At 40.4% G+C, this 27,434-nt stretch overlaps 1 protein-coding gene across 10 annotated transcripts in view; it reads left to right on the top strand.

Annotated features, from left to right (window-relative positions):
- Positions 1-734: 734 nt before the first annotated feature.
- The window catches only part of mybpc1 (myosin binding protein C1), a 29,799-nt gene continuing 3,099 nt past the window's right edge, over positions 735-27,434 (top strand). Inside the window, exons 1-31 of one of the 10 annotated variants that reach the window (XM_018687047.2) lie at positions 735-1,028; positions 5,317-5,343; positions 6,813-6,884; positions 8,218-8,433; positions 9,481-9,528; positions 11,200-11,241; positions 11,766-11,801; positions 12,527-12,637; positions 13,296-13,444; positions 13,545-13,662; positions 13,763-13,814; positions 14,516-14,572; positions 17,388-17,554; positions 17,691-17,823; positions 19,682-19,806; positions 19,908-20,013; positions 20,803-20,969; positions 21,069-21,234; positions 21,312-21,418; positions 21,502-21,638; positions 21,736-21,895; positions 22,014-22,118; positions 22,202-22,390; positions 22,960-23,094; positions 23,229-23,396; positions 24,031-24,119; positions 24,200-24,395; positions 24,504-24,643; positions 24,730-24,889; positions 25,335-25,471; positions 25,779-25,965. In XM_018687047.2, coding sequence (XP_018542563.1) covers positions 1,007-1,028; positions 5,317-5,343; positions 6,813-6,884; positions 8,218-8,433; positions 9,481-9,528; positions 11,200-11,241; positions 11,766-11,801; positions 12,527-12,637; positions 13,296-13,444; positions 13,545-13,662; positions 13,763-13,814; positions 14,516-14,572; positions 17,388-17,554; positions 17,691-17,823; positions 19,682-19,806; positions 19,908-20,013; positions 20,803-20,969; positions 21,069-21,234; positions 21,312-21,418; positions 21,502-21,638; positions 21,736-21,895; positions 22,014-22,118; positions 22,202-22,390; positions 22,960-23,094; positions 23,229-23,396; positions 24,031-24,119; positions 24,200-24,395; positions 24,504-24,643; positions 24,730-24,889; positions 25,335-25,471; positions 25,779-25,965 — 3,724 coding nt within the window. In that variant the 5' untranslated portion in view covers positions 735-1,006. The remainder of the gene's footprint in view (positions 1,029-5,316; positions 5,344-6,812; positions 6,885-8,217; positions 8,434-9,480; positions 9,529-11,199; positions 11,242-11,765; positions 11,802-12,526; positions 12,638-13,295; positions 13,445-13,544; positions 13,663-13,762; positions 13,815-14,515; positions 14,573-17,387; positions 17,555-17,690; positions 17,824-19,681; positions 19,807-19,907; positions 20,014-20,802; positions 20,970-21,068; positions 21,235-21,311; positions 21,419-21,501; positions 21,639-21,735; positions 21,896-22,013; positions 22,119-22,201; positions 22,391-22,959; positions 23,095-23,228; positions 23,397-24,030; positions 24,120-24,199; positions 24,396-24,503; positions 24,644-24,729; positions 24,890-25,334; positions 25,472-25,778; positions 25,966-27,434) is intronic. The other 9 variants (XM_051077707.1, XM_051077706.1, XM_018687052.2 and 6 more) reach the window with 9 other exon arrangements.

The raw sequence follows: 27,434 nt of genomic DNA, 5'->3' as shown, positions 1-27,434 counted from the left end.
TTTATTTTGAGTCGATCCCACACACACTGTCCTGTAGCTTTAAATACTTGCTAGCACAACGTATCTGTAGCTACAAATAGTTCCCCAGTGCATTATTTACTTATGTTAGAGTAACATTTGCTAAAAACTACAGTGCCCAGTTGTTAGAGACAATTATTTAGTCTTCTTTAAAAATCAAACTGTAAGGTCACCACCCATTATTCATCTTCAGTCGATGCTAATGAGCGTAGCAGACAGTAGTAGACATTTGAGGTAATAGATCTGTGTATTTGAAGGCTTATTGGATGTTTTTTTTGGTGCGAAGATCATGAGGTAACCAATAGAAATATGCAGGACAAGTTACAAAGTAATCCAACTGGAATGTGTGCTTGCATACATATAATTTGCCACCAGTGCTTTGACAGATGATGTCATGAAAACAAATTATCACATTCTTGGATTGGCCTTTTGACTGGATTGGTTGACAGTAACAGAAACAATGAATGTTGCCTTGTCTTTAAGTAAAAACGAAGAAGCAGTTTTAAAGGTCTAATAAAATGAATGATGTCACTTCCATGAACCAGCACAGCACAAAAATATAAACTTAACATTGACTTGCTGTCGCTCCTCTTCTAAGAAGCTGGCACAGCAGCCAGTGGGTTGGGGACAGTGATGCTACAGTAGGTCTAAGACAGAGCTCCACTAGAGGAGGAGCGTGCCACCTTTCTATATAAGGCCTGAAAGCCTGTCCCTCCTGGATCTGTCACTGGTCCTCTCTCCTCCCCCACTGAGATTTCCAAACCGTATCCCTGTGCCCTCCTCATCTCCCATCACTCTGGTCTGAGGGTTCCCAGAGGTTTTTTCTGCCACTGTCCTAACGTCATCATCAACATCATTACCATCTTATCTCTCCCTCCTGGACTGAGAGGGCTACCACGTCTTACCTGGCCTCCCACAGACTCACACTTCTCTCAACCCTACCTGCACCTTTTGACTCCTTGACGCTTTTCTTGGGACGCGGCTCAAGATGCCAGAGCCCACAAAGAAAGGTAGGAGTGCTGACAGTGAGGACAGGATGAGCGTGTTGCCTGTAGCAGGAACTACAAAGCATGTAACAGCCTCACAGAAATAACTTAAGATCCAAAACAGATCAACTGTGCTGCATGTTTTCATTGATTTTCAGGCAGAAATGCTGAGTTTTAATGGCTGTTAACACATTTTTTACGATCGCCTCACTGAACTGCTACATATTCCCCCGACTGTGTTTTTACTTCATGTTTGTGTGTTTACTGTCTTTGATGAAGGGGAGCAGTCAGTTGATACTCGCTGCAGGGAGCTCCATCACTTTACGGCTTGCCTGCCAGCTTGTTCATAGGAATCCTCAAAGTGACTTTGACAGTGGTGTTGTATTACTGATGCACGCATGTTTCTACCATCCTGGGGGGCGAGAGAAGATTTGAGGTTTATGAACAGATACTATTGTTGCTGGGTGTTGGCAAACTGGAACGTTCTGGGTGATGCAACTGGAGGAAGACACAATGATGAAGCATAGCCGGAGGAATGTTGATGAGTGCCGAGGCAGACATGGGCTTTGCATCCATGATGGATGATGCAATTTGGATGAACTGAGTAAGGGTTGGGCCATAAGAGGATAAATAATAACCTGATTGTAGTTGTCTCCCTGATGATTGATTGGAGGAATGGCCAATTTGGACCCCTCAGACCTGCCCTCTATCCACAATTCAAAACCATATTCAACCACATGCAGCATCTTAACCCATCCCCTGTCCCGCCCTCACGTTCTCCACACCATAACATCACTCATCTGCATCGTCATGTCCATCAACATTCCCATTTAATCCACTCTCGTCTGTCATTACAATATGGTATTACTCCCACCCTCCCCATTAGTACTGCTCTTTAAGGGTCTGCTGGTGACCCAGACATTCCCATGTTAGAGGAAATGGAACATTTTGTTTGGATCTTGGACGCCTTCCTGATGAGAGCTGATACATGTTTTTAATAAACTCATTATCCTCTAGAGGACCATTGATCTGTCTGTAGCAGATCCTCACACGTCAGGCTTGAATTGCACATAGACACTAACACATTTCTTTCTGTCTGTCTGTCCTGGAATAGAGATCCCTGCTTTATGCTCTCCCAGAGATTTCTTCCTTTGTTTTTTGGGGTTGGAGTTTCTTAACCCAACCAAAGGTCTAAGGTTCAAAAGCATTTGGAGCAAATTTGTTATTTGTAATTCTGGGTTTTGGATCATGACTAAGTGGACTCTTTCCTGCTTTTGAGAAAGTAGACACTGCATTTTGAGACTGGGTTTATAGAGTATACGGTATTTCATCAGCATTGATACATTCAGGAAAATGCAGCTTGACGACTCTGAGCAGCTGCAAGCTCCAAAATTCAGCTAAACATAAAAAAGTAGGAATTAAAGTAAAGGAATTTTTAACAGTCAGAGAAAACCAGCTTGATTGTGTCCAGCACAGTTGCCCCCACACTGTTCATCCACTGCCATAAACATCTCTGATCCCCTCCGAGACAAAGCTGTGGAGAAATAGAGGCAACAGATTCCAGTCTGCTGCAAACACTACCCATAAATAGCTGCATAGCCCACAGCAGCAGATAAATGAGGGTAGAAAAAGTATTGTTCTTTAAATGAGTCTGAACAGCTGAGGAGGAGGAGGCCAGCGCTGTTGTTTTAGACACCTCACTCTCAAGCCTTTAAAAAGTTCCAACCAGAGATGACGAACTGGCTGAGTCGCCCGCAGATCTCCTGGGACTGGGATTCTTGTCCCTGGAATAAATAGTTCAGAATGAGCGCACTTTTAATCCCCATCCCTTGTTCAATGCCATCTCCCACCGCCGCCACCTAACCCCTCCTCGTCCTGTGCCACACGCCAAAACAGACATCTCCCAGCCGTCCTCCGTTAAGGGTGGATCACTTGGAGTTTAGCCACCTCCCGATCAAACACCTGACCCTGTGCCCAGAAGCCTTACAGTACTGTCCATGCTGCGACCACGTTTTGGGTTTCAGTCATGGTGAAGCCCATGTCTTCACCTCAGGAGATTTACTGTCTCTAGGGTCCATCACTCTCCCTGTTGCTTTGTATTACAGAATACCACCCCATAAATCAAACCTGTGGTAAAGCACAGGGGGAACGCCTGTCAGCAGCTAATTGCCACCCAAGTACAGGTCTCACCCCGCATAGACACTTAACGTCTCGTAGAAGTTTCGTGTTCTAATCCTTGTCCAACCAGAACTGCAATAAACAAGAAGTCAAAGGAAAATACATAACCACAACAAGGGCAAACACACTATCTAACTATGTAATCTCATCTTTATTAAAGTAATAAAGGTCTATATTAGGAAAAATGAAGCTGCTGGCACTTTGGCTAATGTCAGAGCCTGTATGAGCCCTTCTGTCTGCACGCCAGCAGGAGCAACAGCTGAAAATACCTGCAGCCCTGTCAGCTGCACTGGGAGTCCTCAGAGGTAAAACAAAACCTTTCTCCACTCTCATTATCTCAATGGTGATGAGACAGAGAGCGAGTGAGGCTCATTCTCGGGTGCATGATGTGACCCTGCAGGATTGTGGCCCAGTGGCCAGCGACACATTGTTTTGAAGTGAGGTGGGAGTGTGGCTAATTTTGACAAGGAATGCTCAGGGGGGAATTATTACAAATGGAGGGATATCAGAAGCTAAGAAGAGATGGGAGAAAATGGCTGGTAAAAATGGTGCATGGTCAACGGACACACAAGGGGCTAGGGTTGCAGTATTCATACACTGACTGCAAAGTCTTAATGAAGGGAGGGTTTTTCTGAAGCTAAAGATGCTAAAAGAAAGGGCCTCAAGTCTCAGAGTATTGGTTGTGTTATGGATTTCAAAGACAGGAATCACATGGAGAAAGTGGGACCCTGGGTTTCAGTATTAATGTTTTGTTTCTCTGGTATTTTGGATCTTTGGAGATATGCCCATCGACTCCCTCAACCCTAGAAGGACCTTTTCATACACATGGAAATGTGTATGAAAAGAGATGACTTATGATTTACACTCTTAAACTACAGAATGCATGAAGGCAATAGAGCTGTCAACTCTGCAAATATGAATAACTGATCCGTCTACCCACATGTTTCTCCCCCATTCCTTGCTAAACTCAATGATTGATTTAATCATGGACACTGGACAACTGACCTGATTTAGGGATAGCACACAGCCACAACACTAGACTTTCCTCCCACAGCAAAGTGACACAAGTTCACCATAATGTCAGACTTTGACACAGAAGTCACACTGTTCACTTTCCTACAGTCAGTCAGAGCTGATTTCATTTAACCCTTCTGACTTTCCCCTAACATTAAAGGCCCTTAATCTTAGCAGTGTCAAATCAAAAATCACTTTTATAGTTGCAACAGATATTTGTAACAGCTTTGGAAAGTCCTGAAAACTGTTGTTGTACCGCTGACATAGGCAGCTGGATCATAATTATTATTTGGAGGACTTGTCAGGCTATTTAGGGCTTTAATTATATTCCAAACAGTGACTGCATCTGCACACCATCATATACTTGTGATATAGATCCAAAGTGGGAAGCTTTGCCTCATCTCATTACTGAAGAGAAAACTTCATGGTGAGCAGAAGTGAAGGAGAAGTCTTTGCAAGGAGAGGATTACTAATCCTTTCTTCTACTTAATGTTGTTTTATCAACTACCTCCACAAGCTTTGGAAACAGATGATTAAAGCTGCTACTTGTGTAAGAACCAAGGCTATAAACCCTCCTACTTTGTGTACTTCTGAAAAAATCAAAAGCCTGAACAAGGACAATAAATGCGCAGGGTGCCCCAGATGTTGCATGACTTGACTGAAGCTCCCACGCATAATAGACAACCTCCCATGGATCTATGCTCCACTAACCCACTAATAACAGAAGAGGTTAATTTTTTAACCCCATCATTGTATGCCAAGTACTGTATGGATGCTTTGATCTGCTGAGGCCCTGCATCGAGTCCTGTTACACGTTTTGAATGTTGTATCCAAACATGTTTCTGTTGCCCCCCACCCCCGGGGCCCATCATTAGTTCCATAAGTCTAGACAAGGCAGAGGGCAAACAAATGGTGTGTCATAGGGGCCTCCATCATAATCAGTTAAGACTACATGGAGTCTATGCATGAGGAGCCAGTCATCCAACACAAAGATGATATGGCTTAGAGGTGAATGGATATCAATAAATTGGGTCAATATGCACAAATGGAATGATTGCATTAGAGCCACACTACAAGAGATCTTGATTGACACTGATGTCTTTTGTTTTTCTTTCTTTAGATGAGACGCCAAATGGCCAGCCAGAAGGTGAGTGGACAACAACAGGCATCTAATCTCTCCCTGTCACCTCACAGTCTAGCAGATTATAGCTGCACAGTGTATGTGCTTGAGCAGACATACAATCGTCAATATTTTAAATATGGGTATTTTTACAAGTTTAAGAAGGATAAAGTAAGGGAACAAGAAACCGAGTCATGCTCTTTCAGTAGAGAATACCTGTGTCAAAGTGTACACACTGAACACCAGCGCTAAGATGTACAGGCACAGGGCAAAACTGAACATGTCATCACATGTAACATGATGATCGCACGCCCGAACTTGGCGTGAATGTGCAAACAAAGCCACATAGGAGTGTAAATGTGGAGCCAATATTCAGCAATATGGACGTGCTGCTATGCTCCAGGGTGATCTGTGGCGACGACCAAGCTGTCAGCTTCTCTGACATTCCGCTCACCAGCCAGCTGATCCCTCTCTGTTGATTCAGCTGATGCTCCCCTCCTGCCTTCCCATGTGAGCAAGGTGCTGGCATGCAACTGGCTCTTTGCCAGCGCTAGGCTTTGACCTTGGAGGTTCAGCATCTTGAGGCTCTGACACAGTGGGAGGTGGGGGGTTAGAGCTTGGCTTTTTAGGGTCTAACTGAAAATGTTCATAGGAAAACTTGTCATACACATAATAAATATAGAATTTCATGAAAGTTACAGTCAGATCTTGAAGGTAACTTAGCACAGTCATGTACTGGTTCATGATCTGCAGTGTTATAACCACTGTTGGGCAAGTAACTAGAAAAATGTCACTAATAATTTATTGCATATGTACAGATAGTAATTACAAAGTAATTACATTAAAAGTAATTAGTTTCATTGCTATTATATTACACGCATTACTCTCTGTCTCTGTCAAAGGAGCCTCCGTACTTCAAAGTGAGAGAATCTAACACAATTACTATGTTTAATAGTAATTTAATCATATATAATACATAATGAATGCACAATACTGCCTGACAAAGCATGACACTTCCAGCTAGTGTTGCACTGGTACTACAACAATCAACAGGTACCACCACAACACCTTGACAGAAGGATAAAGTATGATTCAGCCTAAAGTCTTGATAGAATTTTGACTCAGTGTGTTTATTAATGTTAATCAATGAAAAAAACTCTAATCTTGATGCATTAACAGCACATTTTATACATTTTTGAGCAGGAAAAGTCAATGATATGATACAGTCTACGATAGTTTTTTTTTTCGCTGTGTATCATGTGTATGTATCAGCTGTGAAGATGTATAACATACTGTGTTAAAGTGTGAATGCCTATACACAGGCAGGTGGGTGGATGTAAATGTGTGCATTAGTACACATTTGTGTGTGCTTCTGTGTCTGTCTGTCTGTGATTCTGTGTTTGAGTGCGAGACTGAGAGAGGCACTGTAGATGCTGAAGCTTTGTGCTTATTAAAAGCAGCTGTTCCATCCACCACTATATTTGTCACATGCTCAGAAAGTGTTGCCCCAGACAGTAACGGTGCCCCACCCCTACCTGAGATTTCCCTGGAGGTTTCTCCACCCCCAGGTGGGTAACCCTGGCACCCCCCCCCCCGCCCGCCCCCCTTCACTTGCCCCAGAATGTTTCGTTCTTTTTGCACATTACACTCACATCACGTGTTCGTTTGGTGTGTGCCATCACAATTTTTTTTCACTTACTTCACTCTGAGAAGCCTGAAATTGCACTTTTCTTGTGGAGGTATGACTGTTCACCACACCGTATGTTCACACAACGGGTTTATTAGGTTAGCTCTTAGTAAGCCGTCCCACTTATTGTGCACATATCCACACGCCCGCACGGCTCGATATGTACTTGCCTTGGTTCTTGGTGCTGTCACTGACTAACGCCATGGCTGTTATTGTATTTGTGCGACTGTATGACGTATTGAGTCATCACACTGGAGGCATGCAGTGGAGGGATTGGGAAACTTGCAATTTACTGACTCTGTTAACCTCAGTCATAAGCCAATATGTGAATATGGAGCACCAGAACTGTCAAAAGTAAGTTAAATAATTGAGCAGAAATAATAATTTAATCTGTTATTGAACTGAAAGATAGTTAACCTGAAATTGTTTTGATAAGGGATGAGTCACTGAAGTCTTTTTAAAGATGGAAGGCAAAAAACTAATTTGAGCTTCTAATGTGAATATTAACTGGTTTTCTTAGTCTTCTATGAGAATAAATTAAAGATCTTTAGGCTTTGTACTATTGGTTGGACAAACTTGTTGATCTAGAAACATCTGAATTTTTCTGTCATTCTACAAACCAATTAATCAATTACTCAAGAAAAACAATTGGCAGATTAACTGATAATGTAAATGATTGCTCATTGCAGCACTAAAAAGGTGACCAAATTAGTCAAAAAAGTAACTGAATACATCAATAAATTTATATATTTTGAGTGTTCTTTCTTTTTTCATTTCTTTCCATTTGAACTATTTGGTGACTATTCTATTTATTGATAGATTTTTGTCAGTTTTGGGCCACTGTACATTAAATTTAATGGTATATGCAATCAGGATATTTTATACATTTTGTGCAAGTCAGTAAATCCATGCCTTCTTGATCACTTTGCAGTGTAGATATGCTATGACCAGATAGATAATCCATTTGCATGCCAGATGACAACACAAGACACCATGGTATATCAAATTTTTGCTTATTTTAGACATTTAATTCATCGGTTTCCCTGAATCCAATGACTTGATTTTGAATGTCAGATTTCAGCTTGTGAGGATTGTGGCTATCTGGTCATTAGCTATTTATACCCACCGCATTTGAGCAAGCATTGTCTTGCAAGGCTGCTGGTGTTTGTGCTCGATGCTTGCTGCTCCAGCCTGGCGCTTTGTCTGCTGTACAGAGGCTGTAGCAGAGGGGAAAGAGCCAGTAGAGACTGATGGGAAGAACCCAGAGCCCCCAGAGCCTGAGCCAGTACAGGCTGTGGTGGCTCAAGAGCCGAGTCCCACTGAGAATGGCTCAGACCAACCACAGCCTGGTGGGGTTGGGGTGGAAGAGCAAGCAGAGTCCACTAACTCTACTGTAAAGGAAGAGGGCCCTTGCTCTCCCCCACCACCTGGTAAGTATTCCTCTTAAATATGAATCAGTCCCATGTCTCTCCTAGTCAAAGTGCATGTTTTTACCCCTCTAGTAAACCAAACGCTACTAAAACAAGCCCTGAAAGTCTTACTAGTTATTTCAGCTGCATACTACATGGCTCAGCAGCTTGGCATAAACTGCCATTTTTTATCATACATGACCTAAAACTTGACTTACTTGCAGTATAAAGGTAATAGATTACATTTATTTCCCTGCTAAGAATGCTATGGACTTCGCTCTCACTGACTGAAGCCATGCATTGATTCAACTCAGCTTTAACAGCATGCAGACTTCAAAGAAATATAAAACTGCACTTGCACCTGAGGACTTCATGGTGCAGAGTCTTAAGATTTGAAGGAATAAAGACTAATATAGACTAATAAAAAAAGACTAATATATGAAGTACCGATTAAATCCTGACACAGCAAACTGACGGTGATGCAATTTGTATGCAAGGTGAGTCATCACCCTCAATTCATTATCCTATGATCCAGAAGGCAACAGACAAAAGCAAACACACACACACTAAATATAGTGTTGACAAGTCAGTCAGCTATCAACTCTGTTTGAGTAGTATCTTCAGCTGAATTGATCTTCGTTGTGTTGAGAGAGAAAATACAGCTTGGGTGAAAAAGCAGATTCTTTGAAGTTACAAAGGATTTCAAGCTTTTGATTTGTGTTTTTTTTTTTTTTTTTTTTTCCTTTTTATGATCCACCACTGTTTGTACAGGCACCGCAGTGCTTGAGAGCTTGTGCTTTTGTTACAGCAGCTTGTGGCAATGAGTACAATGAGCACAAAGCTTTTCACACAGTTATGATCACACTGTTTCATCTCAAATCGTGGGTTGATATTTTGGTCTCATTTTTCCTGTCAAGAGCTGCATGTCACAATCAATTCAAAAGTCTTGTATCGCATGTGATCAACGGCCTTGTTGGCCTGCAAGTCTTGTGTCTTGTTGGCCTGGAAGTGATGGACTTGGAGCTTGTTGATAGGTGGGTCTATTTGTCAATGACACCTTTATTGCAGATGATGATGATGCTGCAGTCACTACCCCATCCCCAACACCCCAAGCAGGTTGGTACCCATAACAACCCTTACTACTTCCTAATTTATTCCTCATCACCTTACTCATTGAGGACGGTTGTAATGGGTTAGACTCAAATCAATGGCCATCAACCTAGAAGGGTTTTGGAAATATTGGGAACACTTAAGTAGTCTGAGATTCAAGTTACCAGTATATTTTGTTTGGCACTGTTAGTTGGAAATAAAAGGAGGAGCTAGTGTTTTAGTCTTCAACAGCTGAATGGTACACATATTTTTTTGTACAAATGTTCGTGTAAACTCTGTAAATATTCTGATGTATGTCTGTGTACTGACATACGTGTACTAAATGTGTGACTTCTACATGCAAAATACCACAGAATAATTCTTACAACAAAGGTTTGAATGCGACGATGATATTTCACATGTATATATTACACACATAAAATAAATACATGGCTGTTTTTTGTGTATATGAGTATTAATACAAAGGCACATTACTGGTTAATATTTAAATAATTTGCAAAAGCTTGTGTATCTATTAAAAGGGAATACCAGCTTGAATTTGAGTTTCTTTATGTTGCTTCTGTGTCCCAGTACAGTTTGATAGCAGTGGAAAATAAAATCACTGAATTAATCCTCTGAAATATTAAATGAGGTCAAACTCCAGCCTTAAGAATCATACTATGAATCTCACATCAGTGAATTGTATTTTGATTTCTAGCTACCACAAGACCATGCTAATGAAACATCTTGAATTGTTCTGGGCCATGAGAAGAGAATAGTATTGAGGGGTATTCCATTTTATGTTGATAGATTTACTTTATTTATTTATTTGCTTTTGGAAAATATTCTGATATTTGGGAAATTTGCTTACTTGCTTTCTTGATATCAATATCAGTTTAATCTCTGTCCAAAACTAGCTCAGTGACGTATGCACAACATTATCCTGGCAAGACTGGAAACAGATGCAAGGGAAATAGCTTTCCTCTGTCAAAATGCATCTTCCAACAGCTTTAAAACTACTACTTATTTAAATGTTTGCATGTTGTGCATTAAGAATATTTGTACATAAGACAGAGTTGTAAAAAAGGCTAACGCAACTTTCCCCCTGCATTTATAAGTTAAGCTAGGCTAAATACTGTGCTACCACTGTACAGAGATGAAACTATATTGTTCTTCCAAATCTTGGTAAATCTGCAAATAAGTACATTTAACATAATGTTGTCAGAGTATGCTAAATTAGTTTCTTATCTATAGGTCATTATTTATTACTAGCTCTGAGACAATCCGCAATGGTTCCCATTAAAAGCTTATAAAAGCGGCTGCGTACGGTGAGGAAAAAGCCAAACATACTGTACACTGACCAACCCAACCAGTTCCTTGAAGGCTTTTGTCTAACTCTAAAACCAAAATATATGCTTTATCAGAAGATGTGCATTACTGCTCCTGCACTTGTGAACTTGCTACCTGCCACATGCTCCACTTGAAGTGGCCTCAAGCACTATATATCAGTATTACAAGAGAGATGGCCTCAAGGAGGATTAAATGAAATGGAAATGAAAAGCACACAACCATTTCCTTAAGTTTTTTAATGGGAAGCTAATCACGCCCACACTGATGCAGACTTACCATACATTAAAGCATCTAAAGTAGTTGAGTTTATCCTGATTAATTTCAATGATAACTGTGCTTTCTTCACAGAGGATGCCAATTCACTCAAGAAACTCTCAGTTGAGCTGCCTAGTAAGATCCCTCTGTTAAATCCTACCACCATTTTAGTACCAATCAAAAAGCAGAATGACCCATTGTCTGAGCACAGGAAACATGTTGGCGACATGTTTATTTCTAAACGTTTTGGTGTGTCTGGAAGTTAAGCTTTGCAACAGAAGGAAGTGAAGTTGTTCAAAATTTTCTTGCTAACATATTAATTTACACCAATTAACAGACTGATGCTGTTTTTTTCGCTTTCAAGTTTAATTTCAGGGTATTACGTGATCACGTCCTTTCATTTTCTGTGCACATAAATTGCCATTTATGTGAAAATATTTGGAATTCTGATAAGCCATATCTAGGTTTTGCACTTTGAATAAGAAATAAATAAAAAAACATAGGTTTGTTCAACTTTTGATTCAGAATTCCTTGGGTCAATGCTTACAAGTCTTTAACTGCTTGTTGGCTTTGCTTTTCATGAGTGTGTGCTTGCTTCAGTGGACTTTACAGTACTATTCCTTACAATATGCTGTAAATTTCTCTCTGTCTTTGTTTAGATGATAGCGTGCCAGCCATGGGGAGAAAAGACTCAGGTAATAAAGTGGCAGTTAAAAAAAGAGTCATGTAGTAATTATGTTCATTTTTTCACGCAGGAATGCAGAGTGATATCAAGAAAACGGTCCTTCTTTTTTCCTACATAGCTGGTCAAGTCAAACCTCGCTTAGCAGCTTTACTGGTTCATTTTTCTAAAGACTATGTTGTGCAATATGAAATGTCATAGCCCCAACTCCTTCTGTTATCCTTGCCACATATAGGACAAGATAGGGCTTTTAAAAAATCTAATCTCTTGAAAATTAGCAGGCAGCATTTGATGCTGCATCAGGCAACTGTAACAGTGTGATTTATCCACATTCAGACCTCCAGGATCACACAGAAGAACAGAGCATCTAGAAAATAAAGAGTTTAGAAACACAACAAATTTCATATTCCGTCATATTTTGCTGAAAATTTCCTTTAAACATGGCCTGCAATGGAAATTACGCACCCTATTTGTGTTTCATATCGTCTGTTTCATGCTTTCCATGTTGCAAAAAGCTTAAATTCTGCTGTTGTATGTGGTGTGATTGTTGCAAGCGAGAAGATGTATTAAAATGTGTGTCTTTTAGTCTTTCTGTCTGTCTTTGTAATTCTACTCTGGTAAGGCTAAAACTTTCAGATGAAAAGTGAAAGGTGGGTGTATGAATTCCTCACTGTACCGTTCCTGCACAAAGGCACCAGAGATCTGTGTGTCATGCATGTGTTTCTCCTAACTGACCAGTGTGGTCTCTGGGAGAGGGCCAGGCCCCAGAGGAGCTGGACAAGCCCATTGACACCCCGCCACTGTCCATCCTGCTGATAGAGAAACCTCAAAGTGGCACCGTCGCCGTGGGTGAGTGACAGCCAATAGGTATTAATGAGGAAATTCAAAGGGAAAATATGGGGGAAATTAAACAACACTGTCATAGTATAGTAGACAGCCAAAATACACAAACTTGTTCTTCTGATAAGCCTTAAAGCAGCCTTGGTAACAATAGTGGCCACTGTTGATAGAGTGTAGAGAGGCCATTAAGTCAGGAGACTGTGTGTCTGGTACAAAGCAACAGTTATTTGAAGGAGCTGTTTGTAGAGCTGTCTCCAGCTTCTAGTTTTTTGCTTTTACATCTTGTACTGAAGTTAGCATGCTAACCAGCTAGCCCCAGTCCCACCAACCCATCTTGTCACTTTCTGCTCACAGGGCTCTTGTATTGTAAATACAACGGTGGCTGAAGCTCTCAAGTGACTACCACCACCACCTGCTTACAACTTAAAAAAACAAAAAAACAAACATCAGCAACCATAAGCTGGTCATAAAAGACAAAGTAAGACTGCAGCAGTAAAAAACACTGAGCGTATTAAACTGAGCAACAGTGCATTATATTACTTATGAATTTATCTTTTATTTGTTACAACAACTGTTATGTCAACGTCCAATGTGCAAATAGTCCCAACCTTGTAAATAATGTGACTTTAATGATTAATTGATAGTCGTGTACTTTACATGTCCAAAGGTGGAGACATCACTTTTGTTGCCAAAGTGGAGGCCAAAGATCTTCTCCGCAAACCCACTATCAAGTGGTTCAAAGGAAAATGGATGGATCTGGCCAGCAAAACAGGGAAGCACTTACAGCTGAAAGAGACCTTTGACCGATTCACTAAGGTACTGTACAGCAAGGCACCCACCCCCACCCCAACTGCCATTCATGAGCTTCTGAGCACCACATTACATAAACCAATTCCTATGTATCACCCCCTGGCAGATCCACACATTTGAGATGCACATCATCAAGGCCAAAGAGAACTATGCTGGGAATTACAGGTGTGAGGTCACCTACAAGGACAAGTTTGACAGTTGTTCCTTTGACTTGGAAGTTAAAGGTTTGTCAATGCAACAGAATACATTATATTCATCTTCACATATATGGGAAACAATAGCACAAAATTCAGACTAGCATAATGTGTTGTTGCTGTCTTGCAGAAACCGAGCAGGGCTCACAGAATATTGATATTCGATCAGCTTTCAAAAGAAGGTAATAAAAAGAATGCGATACAACTGCAAGACATGTTGATATTCTGAAGGAGTCAACAGCAGCCATTTTCTCATCAATATTTCCGTTTTTTCTCTTCAACTGAACAAACTATTTCAGAGAATAGGGTCTCTAACAAATTATCTATACTCATAAATACCTGAAACATCAAGAAAAGAAAAAGTGCTGATCCACAAGGCACAGCTATGAACATTTCACCTTTAAGTAATATTACTGTATTACATAGAAGTGTGACAAGATGGTTGTAATAATGTCATTAACCTTTCTTAAAGGTAATTACAAATCAACCAGCTGACTCTATGTGTAATTGAAGGCCAACACTTGCATTTTGAATCTCCCTCCAAACAATGTGTCTGGAAAGCAATACAAAGCATCCCAGTTTCATTGTAATATCATGATGTTGCTGCTCTTTAATGTTGCCTCAACATTGCAGAAACATTGTGGCAATGGTGCCTGGGACAGCTCTTGATCTGTCTTACACAAATCACCTTATTTCAAGCTTTTATCCAGTGAAGGCAAAAAATGGGGATTTTGTGTAAGCACCAATCGTGTTAGCTTGGAGCTAATGCACCGATTGACGTCAAAGTCTTTGCTTTGTGTTGCTCTTTTAGCATTGTTTTCTAGTGCCTGTTACTGTTTCATCTCTGTTTAAATCTTTATTAATCTCTCCTTGTTAACAACAGCAGTGAAGGACAAGAAGATGCAGGAGAGCTTGACTTTAGTGGTCTCCTTAAACATAGGTGAGAGTCACATCCCAACCCTGAGTGGATTTTGTCCTTTTCAGTCTTTTTAAGCCCCTTTTTTGGATGTGCGTGTTTTCTTTTTCTTTAAAATCTTTTGTAAATTTGATTTATACCAGGCTACTGTATGAGTGGCAAGTACATGTCTACATATACATTATGATATACCAGGGGTTTTCAAAGTCTGACACTGTGGGCACCCCCTCAGATAAAACTGAGACAACTGCTGTCGTTTTGTGTTGTTTTTTTGAGCTTATATTTATTCACATTTTGACAAATGGGCATCATTAAAATCTGTATAGTCAGATTTTATAGACTTATGACTCTAAGAGGGATTGCAAATTTAAAATTTTAATTTTAGTTGCAGCAGTCAAGCACTAAAAGTTTTAAATTTCCTTTCAGCTCATGTAGCATCTTGGTCTCTCCCTCTGCACCCTCACCCTTAAGCTCTCTCATGCCCCCCCACGAGGTGTGCCTCACAGTTTGAAAACCTCTGTGCTATACCAAAGCTACTGTGGTGGCTCAAAATAAACACCATAATGCATATTTGAGATGATACAGTGCAGCATTAAAGTACAGATAGACCTATGGCAGTGACACTGTTCACCTGCGAAATTATACATTTATTTTGGGCTTGTCTCTTCTTCTCCCCTACATATTCAGAAATCAAAGGTTAGTAGAGAGAAAACCATAGGTTTTATAACGATTAGACCTTACTGCGGGTGAGTACTGTAATCCTGTAGCGTCCCCAGCATGATATGTAGCTTTAGGAATTGGACGAGCAAGAGTGTTGGCCTACTGTAGTACGGTAACACTTCATTTGAAAGCAGCATTCCTAACTGCTCTGTCAGCAATCAGTAATGATGGAAATGGGCCTTGCATCATAAACACTCTGAGGTGATGTATCCACACCAGTTTATGAGGCAAAAAGCACCATTTTGGATCATTAATGATGTGCTAGTGGGCCATGAAGAAATGATGCTGTAAAATAGTGTTATCGCTACATTGTCGTTTTATTTCAATTTAGAAATATAAGGCAAATACCACCATGTTTATTTTGGCCTTCTTCATAATTGCCTGAAAATAAACAGATGAGATATACGAGCAAAGAATGGAATAATACTTTATGCTATTCACCTTCAACCTTTCAGACATTTGGGAAAATGTCTATGAAAGAAAGGACTGACTGAATGTTCTTTATACAAACTAATGAATACACTCATGTCCAGGACAACACCCCCCTAACATCTCCACTAACATCTCCTACAAACACCTAACAGTGTCAGAGCATCTCTGAAGTGATCACTCAAACCAACAACAAACAAAGGGATGGGCCAGTTCATAAGAGCAACAAGAAGGACATTAAAGTCCTTATTAAAAATCTTTGTTGCAGGTTTCCCCTGAATCCCTGCATGCCGCTTATCAACATGTTACACAAAAAAAGTCAACCATAACCATGTTTTGAATGACACATTTACAAGAGCAAAAACTCTCCGCCATTGATCTGTCTGCTCCTGTGTGCTACTTAAATCCCACAGCACTGATAAAATCCTTGTATAGCCTAGACTTATCCTTAAGTCTTACAATGGTGTCCAAACTAAAAGAACCCAATCCTACAGTCCTCTTTAATGCCCATTTAATATTTCCCCTTCATCCGTTAAGATAGCAACCCTGAACAGTTAAATGTTTAAATTAAGAGTTTGAAAATCAGCAAAGTAGTCAAGCTTTCAAAAAATATCAAACATTTGTTCCTACTCAGAAAAACACATGCCTGATAGGTGGTATCCAAGGAATACAACACTTGAGCAAACTGCTTACATTCTACAAATAAAAATAAAGTATTTCTCAACCACAGTGATATACCTATCAGTGTGGAGAGGACTTTGAATAAGCACTGCCTAGTTAACATTGATTCATGACCTCAGTATTTCTAAAAGCCTGGCTACTGACCAGCACACCAATGAAAATACATCTTTTTTGATGAGTACAGTCATATTTCTGGCCCATAACCTGTGAACTGAATATCACTCAAATTTCTGTGGCTTTCCTTGTATTGATTGGCTTTGGTTTTAACATACCTTTGTATTTATTGTAAGTGTTTACATTCATTGTTGCCACTAGAACTTTAAATCCTATCGAATGGCACTGTTTTCAGGATACATAAAGTTGTGACAGATGACTGTCAATACATTATTTTGTGAATCATTTTGTAAACCATCATCAATCACCAAATTATCTGTGCAAGATAGTTTGGTTAGATCTGTGTCTCCATTTAAAGCAGAAATTGTCCTGGATTATTTTAACCTTCTGTACTACTTTATGAAGAACTTCTCTGATCACCAACCTGATTTTTCTTCAACATCTCTATCTTGAACACTTCAGATATAATCCTATGTGCATTAAAAAAAACATGCAGACACAATTAACCCACAACAACTTCTAAACAAATCAGAGAACACCTCTGTGTTTTGTATTAATAGTGCTGCTACCCTGTCACCGTTAACATATGACTACAGAGCCAATGTTGACACACAGGTAGACAGCTCACCCCAGCCCATCCCTTTGTGTGACATGTCCTGAGGAATGCTCTACAGGGCAATGGAATAACATCCTATAATTATAGGAAAACATTATTCCAGTATAAATTATGTTTAAGTAAAGCTTAATGTCTCTGAGACCCAAATAGAAATCTCTTACATTTACCAGTGCTCCTAAGTACCTCATCCTAGAGCTGAGTAGTTCCTCAGGACACGTTGCAAATACCAGCCTATGACTCCTTCCCTCACATTGTTTCCTTCGCATTCGGCACCACCAGGGAGCCGAAACAGCAGGATGACACCCCAGAGGTGGATGTCTGGGAGATCCTGAAGAACGCTCGCCCCGACGAATATGAGAAGATTGCCTTTATGTATGGCATCACAGATCTGAGGGGTCTGCTGAGGAGGATGAAGAAGATCCCAAAAGAGGAGAAGAAGAGCGAAGGTAAAGAAATCAGTGTTTGAATTGCAGCAGTACAGGTGAATATCAATCTTTACGTAGGAGTATCGATCTTGTTGTCGTTGATCTCAAGAGGAAGACGCTGCCCTTTAATGACAGTCTGTGACTTGATTTTTCAAAGCTTTTGCAAAGAAGCTGGAACCAGCTTACCAGGTGGACAAAGGTGGAAAGATCCGCCTGGTGGTCGACCTGGCCGACCCCACAGTTGAACTGAAGTGGTACAAGAATGGACAAGAAATCAGACCCACTCCCAAGTATGCAATGTGTATCTTCTCTGAATTCTTCTCTGTCTTCTCCCTTTCAACACTGCACAGATGAAAGCCATTTTTTTAATGCCTTTCATTTGTGGCAACATATTTCTTTACCACTTTTCCAGTATTATGTGTTTTAATTCTGTTACCACTCAAAAGCACAATGGTTCACATTTTATTCCACATGTCGATTTATTCTGTCTTTGTCCTGATTTACTTAAGCGCAAAGGCACATCACACCATTTGTCCTACATTTTTATATAGTCCCACACAAGTGCATTAAAATTTGATAGTGGCTTGGTAAGACCTGGCTAGGTTTCTAACACCACCTTTACAGTTTTACATCACTGTCTTCAGTTCACTGCACTGTGAACCATTGCCAGTTGACGCCCAGCAAACAAATAACATTCTCTCTGCTCTAATGTGGCTCTAGTTTCTCTCTCTCACACACACACACACATTAGGATCATTATGACCTTAGGGCTGTGGATGTATAAACATTCCCAGAGCTACATTTGGGTGTAAATGCAGTGTATTATGTCAACTGTTGCCATTAACTGCTGTATATGTCCTCTGTACAGGAAAAAGGTGGTACCTCCTTCACAGGTCTTTAACCAAGTCTGGCTTTGGAATAGATTTAATAGATGCTAAATTGCATCATAAATGTTGATGAATCTAATCTACCATGGCTGAAACAGTAGGAGTAATAGGTTTTGCAAGTATCTTATTAGTGCAATGTGTATTTATTGATTACATGTGATGACCCAGGACAAACACAGTGACAATTTTTTGAATAGCACTGTGACAAATTCTCATGATAAGATCAAGGAAAAACAATGCTATATATCCCTGTAAGAAGATGGTTATTTTTAAAAACAACATGACAACACATCATCATCTAGTGTTAATAGGACCATGACTATATGTAATGTGAAAGAGGTCACTCTTAGTGACAAGTTTTTTAGCACCTTTCAGTTCACTGTTCTGATTCATTCTCACTAGCTTTATTTTAGCAAAAAAGCTCTGATGAACCCACGGCGCACCACCTGCCAGATACCAGACAGACAGACACAGTTTAGCAACTAGCTGGTTAAAACAGTGGAACATTTAGCAGCGACACAACAGATATTTCCCTCAGGAATCAGTGGAGACCAAAACAGAGCCACTGTGTATATAAACCTGGAATAAATAGAGTAGATAGACAGAGTAGGATTACAGACTTGTAGTGCTGTAAACTAGATAAATATTATGCCTAAACTGATACACATTAACTCAGAGCTCTGTTCAAAGCCATGCAAAGTTAAAGCCATCTGGGAGGTTATTGCTGTTTTCTGGTTTGGTCTCCTGTGGCGTTTTCTCCAGGGCTGAGGACCTCATTAAGAAACACTTTCTGTTTCTCTCTTTGATCCTCCTCTTTGTTGTAACACTGTTGCTGACTACACACTGTACCCCTTCAGGCATGATGTCTCTCTGTCTTTGTCTGTCTTTCTGTATACCTGTCTGTAATATCATGGTGCTCCTTCCTGTCTGTGGCCCTATTCTGGCTCCACTGCTGATCCTTTAGTCAAAGGAAGTAAGTCCATCCATACAGTCACTTTTCATTTCTCCGTGTCACAGTTTTGGTGTAACCCTGACTCCTTTGTCTAGTCTGATTTCTGGGTTTGTGCAGTGTATTTGTTGCATGTTGACCGAATCATAACGAAGCAATATTGTATTGTGTTTTTAAGAAAAAAAAAAAGACTTACTGTTACGTTTGTGATAAGTATCTTAGAACTACTGTGTGTTGACTACTCTATTGCCTTAGATGTAGCCATAACTTCTTTAGGTGACCAGTGATGTAACTAAAGGACTTCCTGTTTAGGTATATTTTTGAGCATAAGGGCACACAAAGGATTATGGTCATCAACAACTGCACCGTGAACGATGACGCAGCCTATTCTGTGGCTGCAGGAGACGAGAAGTGCAGCACAGAGCTGTTTGTCAAAGGTATCTTGATTAAGGATTTTTGTAACTTAATACTGAAAGACATCTGCGCTTAAACAAGCCAATCAATCTGACCTCATTTTATTCATTCTCTCGTCTTACAGAGTTGCCCATTAAGATAGTTAAAGGTATTGAGCCTGTGAAGACCACAGTGAACGAGAGGATTGAGCTGGAGTGCGAGGTGTCAGAGGAAGGCGCTCAAGTTAAATGGTAAGATTCTAAAAAAGAATTTAAATGTGCTATAAGGCCGATATAAGACCATTGCTATAATGACTGGGAGCATCTTTCAGCCTTTGCATTTTATATTCTTATGTCAAGTCATATTTCATGTGTTGCTTTATGACTCAAACTGGCTGATTTATGACACAATAAAATACGTTTTTTGATTCCTCTGTACTGGAAATCCCAAATCCAGTTGGACAGTTTTTAGACAATTGAAGCATACAAATTTTACTCACTGACAATAAAATAGGCACAAATTTGTTTACTAGCACAAAGGCCAATGAAAACAATATTTTATCAGTAAAGTGAAAGAGAAAGTAAATGTAGAATGACAAATACTGACACTTTTTTCTGACTGAATGAATTGGGGATTGAGGGAAGCATGGTCCACCAGCTCTAAAAATGCCACCAAACTAAGGTAAAAGTTACAAATACAATGCTTTATTTAGATAGCATTTTGTAATTTGGTATTACTAATAGGTAGAATGGGGTGAGTATTCGACTAATACACCTCCAATTAATTAATATCAGTTGATTGCAAGTGTTGTGCTGCAGAATATGGTAGTAAGTCAACTGAATATGCTAAAATGTTAAGGCAAGTGTACAATTCAACATATGGGTGAAGGCAGTTTTTCAAAGAAATTCCTCATGAAATCAACATCGACTCAATAAATTTGAATGCTAGGATACATTACAGGGCTTTGTTAATTGCTTCTTGCATTTACAAATGTGAGGGTGTGTATATGTGAGTACTTAAAATGCTTCTTTCTCCTTCAGGATGAAGAATGGTGTTGAGGTTCCAACTGGAGTGCGCTCCAGATATCGCGTTAAGTGTGAAGGAACCAAACACTACTTGGTGATTGATGATGCCTCCAGAGAGGACACTGGGACGTACTCCATCATGGCCACTGGTGGCACGTCTGAGGCGCACATACAGGTTGACTGTATGTAGCATCTTGCCTTTGCTTAGAATATTTTTTCATCACTCGTGTGCTTTTCAAGGAAACTGGTATCAATAATGTGCTCTCTCTGCTTTCCTTCAGTGAAACCACTGAAGATCTACCAGGACCTGCAGGATATGACAGTGCTGCTGGGTCAACCCCTTAAATTGCACTGTGAGATCTACCCCGGCAACGTCCCAGGCCGCTGGTACAGGAACGGACAGCTGATCCAGCCCAACGACCGCCTCAACATCATACACAGAAATAAGTGCGTCCTCTCTGTGATAATCAGTCAATCAAAAGAGGTTTCAAACAGCTGATAAGTAACACCATTTTTGTTTTCAGGGTTCACCGACTCGAAATTGAGACCACCTCTCTTCACGATGCAGGAGATTATACTTTTGTACCTGAGGGATATTCACAGAGCCTCTCTGCCAAAATTCACATCATTGGTACACAAACTATGCTTCACTGTTTTTTTTTATACCTTTCCATATGTTTTCTATCTTTTCATGATCTGATTTCATTTTTGCAGATCCTCCAAGGGTGCACTTGGACAGCTTGAACTTCCCAGACAACACTGTGACAATTGTGGCAGGAAACAAACTTCGCTTGGAGATCCCCATCAGTGGAGAACCAGCACCCAGAGTGGTGTGGATGAAGGGAGAACGAGTGAGCTCCTCTCAGATATAATGCTTGTGCAAATATATAGTTATATTTAGTGCATTATATAGTGTACATGTAGATGTAACTGTCTCTTTTGTCTTAGGTCATTCTTGAGTCGGGCCACCGTGTCCGAGCTGAAACGTATGGTGATCAGACCAGCCTGACAATTGAAGTAACAGAGAGAGAGGACTCAGGGAACTATAAAATAGTCCTGCAGAATGAGGCTGGTGAGGCCACAGCCAGTGTCAAAATCAAGGTTGTAGGTAAGCGATCACAAAACACTCTATATATATTATATCTATATATCATATATCAAAAGACAAAGGAGAGAAATGCAAATTTGTTTCTTGCATCCATAATTTAACCTTGCAATTTCTCCAGACATTCCCGACCCTCCAGAGGCTCCCTTGGTCCCGGTAGTGGGTGGTGATTGGTGCTCCATGTCATGGGAACCACCAAAATATGATGGAGGTTCACCAATATTAGGTAAACATTGCTTTTTATTTAATACCACAGTTTAAATGTCGGTGTTGGTTTTAAATGTCAAGCTTTCTGACTGCACTTTAAAGGTTACTTTGTCGAGAGAAAAAAGAAACAGAGCTCCAGATGGATGAGACTGAACTTTGACCTGATCAAAGAAACAACATTCGAACCTAAGAAGATGATTGAAGGAGTGCCATATGAAGTGCGCATCTTTGCAGTCAACGCAATTGGCGTTTCCAAGCCTAGTGAACCATCTAAAGCCTTTATTCCCCTTGGTGAGTAGTCTGAATGTCTCCACTTAGCAGTCTAAACACTGGCCTTTGAGCTGTTAAATGTCCAGGAAAGAATTACGTAAGGCCTCAGTTTATTTAACAACCGTCTCCTAATAATGGACGAAATTTCAAAGTGTGGGCCTGTGATAGTGCATGTGCAATCTGCCCTTAGTACCCCAGCGACACAGCTGTTCCTCCTCATACTCCACCATCCCAAGCATTCTGACTGTGACCTCCACTGGACACGCAGGAGCTTTAGAGGATATTAAATATGTCTTTATAATGGCTGCCAAATAATCTGCGGATTAGAGGTTTAGGAGATCAGGTCTGTCAGAGGGTTCAGTGGGCGTTAAGTATGATTCAGAATACAAGAATAGATGACAAGAGCAGGGACTAATGAGATCTGGCATGAAGACTGATAACATACCAGCCAGAGAGAGTGAGACACTTTGCCCATGTGCTCCTGACTTGTCAAAATTGATATTTTCCTGTCTTTTTCACATCCAATGTTGGGGATCAAATGAACAACTTCAACTTGTATGATCTCTGTTCTCCTTATGATCTCCTCACAGCTGTGACCAGTGAGCCCACTATGCTGGTTGTGGATGACATCACTGACAACACTGTGACCGTAAAGTGGCGTCCTCCTGAAACCATCGGAGCTGCTGGGCTGGATGGATACTTAGTGGAATACTGCATAGAGGGAAGTGAGTCATCCTCAAATCAACTAAGGCCCCCACAGACTGTGTCACTGTGATCACTACTCACATTGACAAACAGCACAGGTACCATATATACTGTATGCACATACACATAACTCATTATTGTTTTTTCTCTACAGGTAATGATTGGATAATATCCAACAAGGAGCTGACAGAGAAAACCAAGTACACCATCACTGGGCTGACCCCAGGGTGTAAAATCTTAGTTCGAGTCAAGGCCATCAATGCTGCTGGAGCAAGTGCTCCACGGACCCTTCAGCACTCTATCCTGGTTAAAGAGGTTATTGGTGAGCTCTGAGAAGTCTATAATGTATTTTCCACCGGAACGTGACATGAAGTTGGTCATTTAGGATAAAAAGATCAAATTAAACATTTATACTCATACGAAAGACATTCAGAATCATGCATACTTTCAAAGCTATCCACAACCTTGCCCCCCCCCCCCCCCAGTACTTGTCTGACCTCCTACACATCGCCACCCTGTCCCATTCCCTCAGATCTTCCTCCTCCATTCATCTCTGTGTACCTCACTCTGCCCGTCTCAGCACCATGGGGAGCAGAACTTTTAGCCACTCTGCTCCCCAGCTCTGGAACTCTCTGCCTCCAGCCCTCCGTAATGTTGACTCCTTTCCTGTTTTCAAATCCAGACTCAAAACCCATCTGCTTAAGATTGCCTGCTCACTTTAACCATCCTACTGCAAATTCACTGCCCTACATTTCTTTTATGTTGATTCTATCCATTGTTGTTTTATTGATTATTGTATACTGTACAGCTTTATTAATTATTGTATATTGTAGAGTTTTATTCATTGTATATTGTACAGTATCCTTGAGTGTTCAGAAAGGCGCTTATAAATAAAATATATTATTATTATTGTTATTATCCCTAAGTAATGCATCTTAAATCTTTCTTGTCCTCAGAACCCCCGAAGATCCGTGTCCCCCGACACCTCAAGCAGACATACACTCGCAGAGTTGGAGAGGCAGTCAACCTTGTGGTGCCATTTTTGGTAAATCTCCTCACTCCCATTGAAGTTACGCACCTCTGAGCAGAACACTAACCTTGTGCCGTTCTGTGTGATGTTTGTAGGGCAAACCCAGGCCGAAGGTCATGTGGCTGAAGGACGGTAAGCCCATAGAGCCTTCCCATGTCAGCATCCGCAACACAGACTGCGACAGCATCATCTTCATCCGTAAAGCAGAGCGCAGCCACTCTGGGAAGTATGAGATGACAGTACAGGTTGAAAACCATATGGACACAGCTATTATTGACATACAAATCGTAGGTGAGCAAGTGGATCATGCCCTTAGACAAAATTACTGTTAAACCACCATTATTTTTACTACAGATATTACTTCAAAATCTAACAAAAAATGCTTTTACTGATTGTTAGATCTACCTGGACCTCCCCAGTGTGTGACAATTGAAGATGTATGGGGAGGAAATGTGGCACTGGTCTGGACTCCTCCAAAAGACAATGGCAATGCCCCAATAACCGGCTACACCATTCAAAAAGCAGACAAGAAGACAATGGTAGAAGATGGATTTATACTATAATGAAATAAATATACAGTACAACTGAGCAGAATTTCTATCACATGCTTTACTCTGATTTTCAGGAGTGGTATACATGCATTGAACACTACCATCGCACCTGCATCACCATCACAGAGCTGGTGGTTGGGAATGAATACTTTTTCAGGATCTTCTCAGAGAACATGTGCGGCCTGAGCGAAACCGCCACCCAAACCAAAAAAAGCGCTCTCATCGTCAAAGAAGGTACAACTGACGTGATGTTAGTGAGTGAATGTGTGTGAGTTTACATGTATGAAAGGGTGAGGAAGATATTGTTCCTATGATTGTATATGAAGGCTTATGAAACATTTCTGATGGGGGAAAATGCTTCCAAAGTGAAAACTCTGGAACAAATCACACTGATATCACATGTTAAAAGCTGTTGTTTCACTTGCTGACTTCTGTTTTCACAGCTGTTATCTGAAAGGTACTGTCAGTGATGTTTTCCACCCTAAAGTGAACCTGTCTCACTTTTAAATCTAACGGGTCGGGCTATAACTGACAGGCCCTTAAACGTTGGTGTCTCAGTCTCAGCTGATGATGAATAAAGAAACATTGTCTTTCCCTCATCACTTAGGGAATTCCCCACATGATACCGCACAGCGCCAGTATCATGCACAACCCCATTCCTTTACCCTTCCCCCCACAGGCTTGCAGTTGAAAATGCCCGAGTATAACGACCATGACTTCAAGGAGGCGCCGAAATTCACACAGCCACTGATCAACACTTTCGCCATCGCTGGCTACAATACTACTCTCAACTGTAGTGTCCGTGCCAACCCAAGGGTAGGTAGGAGGACAGCAGGTAAAAATGGTGTATGTATGTAAATATACAAGTTGTTAATGTAGCAGCAAAGCATCAATTCAATTCAATTTTAGAGGATGGTACCAGTTCTACTTATAATAATAATATTGTTAACAATAAGTTATCATAACAATAGAAATGACGGACAAAACTGCAAAAATAAGATCCAAGAAATATCATTTTAAGAGTAAATGCACTCTGGTATAAAAACTGAGGGCTTACACAATATCAAACATCAAGGCTAAATTAATATCATCATGCTGCTGCCATTTCTGTATCTGCCTACAGCCCAAAGTGATCTGGATGAAGAATAAGATAGTCATCGTTGACGACCCACGCTACCGCATGTTTAGCAACCAGGGAGTATGTACTCTGGAGATCAGGAAGCCCAGCCCCTATGATGGTGGTTTATACACCTGCAAGGCCATCAATGACTTGGGGGAGGCCCAAGTGGACTGCAAGCTGGAGGTCAAAGGTCAGTGAGGAGCAGGAGGCCAGCCCTGTGTGCCTCCCTGTGTACCTGTCTGTATCTGAGTCTGGTTTCCAAAAGTTCCATTTGTTTTTCTTCTTCATTTGTTTTCTGCTGTTTATCAGTTATGTCGTTGCTGAATTTTCAAAGCATATCCTCCTGATTGAGGATCTTTGTTTATTTGTCCACTGGCAAACCAGCAAATCATTTAATAATCTATTATTTATCATCAATCTGTAAAAAGCGTAAAGAAGCAAAGGAGACTTTCGGAAACCAGTTCCACTGGGGTACCATAGTGTTTGAGCTGTTTGTTACAGTCTACCAAAGGGCTGACCATATAGGCGGTGGACATGTAAGTATCTGGATTGGGTTGCACCAGCTATTCGTAAATTCATTACTGAAGTTTTGTGTAAAGTCCTCCCGAAATTCTCAGGGACTAATTGGTGGTTTCAAACTGGTGATTTACTTAAGTGGTTAGCACTGTTAAACTTAATCCTCCTATTATCTTTGGGGTCAATTTGACCCCTTTCAATGTTTAACTTCTTTTTTTTTTGGCTTCATATTTAGTGACTTTTCCTAATTTAATGGGTAAACATAAAATTTACATGATGATATGTAGGGATGCACTGATACAGAGACCAGCATTGGGTATCTGTCTGATACCCTGTTCCTGTATTCGTACTCGTATTTGTGAAAGTGTCAGGTGCTAATTGAGAGCAAGCAATGTCAGCAGCGTATTGCAAAGTGGATGATAGTGACAAAAGTAAAGCAGACTGCAAATTATGCTCTGCAGAGTTGTCAAGAGAACGAAAGTGAGTACTTTCAACACAAGCAATCTGATAAAACATCTAAAAAACCAACACAATGCCGAGTTCAAAGAGTTTGCTAATAGCAGGCTATATTTAAGTGAAATATGTGGCAAGGCTGTTTGTTTAAAAAAAAATGTAGTTGAATGCAAAAATGTCAACAGTACTCCTATTTGAGTAAAATGTGTGGTAATGTCATATATAACGGAATGTTCAAATGTCAGTCACAGCAATTTCTTATAGCCAGAGAATGAAACAATATCTAATGAAAATAAAACATGTTTTCAAGTAATTGTACTGTGAAATGGCATTAATAAGTACTCGTATTGGTACTCGGAATTGGCAAGTACTCAAATGTAAGTACTTGTAATTGGATTGAAAAAAATGTGGTATCGGTGCATCCCTAATGATATGTTTTCAATGTCATGTACACATGTTGTACGCATTGGTATTCTTTGGGGTCAATTTGACCCCAGGCTGTGTTAGCTGTATAAACATAAGATAATACAAGAAATATCAACATTTTACACACATTTGTTTTGGTTGTTTTGGATGATATTGATGTCACTATAACATGCAATTCTATAATTTTCAAAAAGCTTTAGGGCCCTAACCTAACATAACCATAACTGTAGTAGTGTGAGAACCACTGATAGTTCACACGACATG

Source organism: Lates calcarifer, linkage group LG18 (assembly GCF_001640805.2).
Source record: "Lates calcarifer isolate ASB-BC8 linkage group LG18, TLL_Latcal_v3, whole genome shotgun sequence".
Taxonomy (NCBI): domain Eukaryota; kingdom Metazoa; phylum Chordata; class Actinopteri; family Centropomidae; genus Lates; species Lates calcarifer.
Note: the sequence above shows the minus strand (reverse complement) of the source record. Positions and strands in the feature narration are given on the sequence as shown.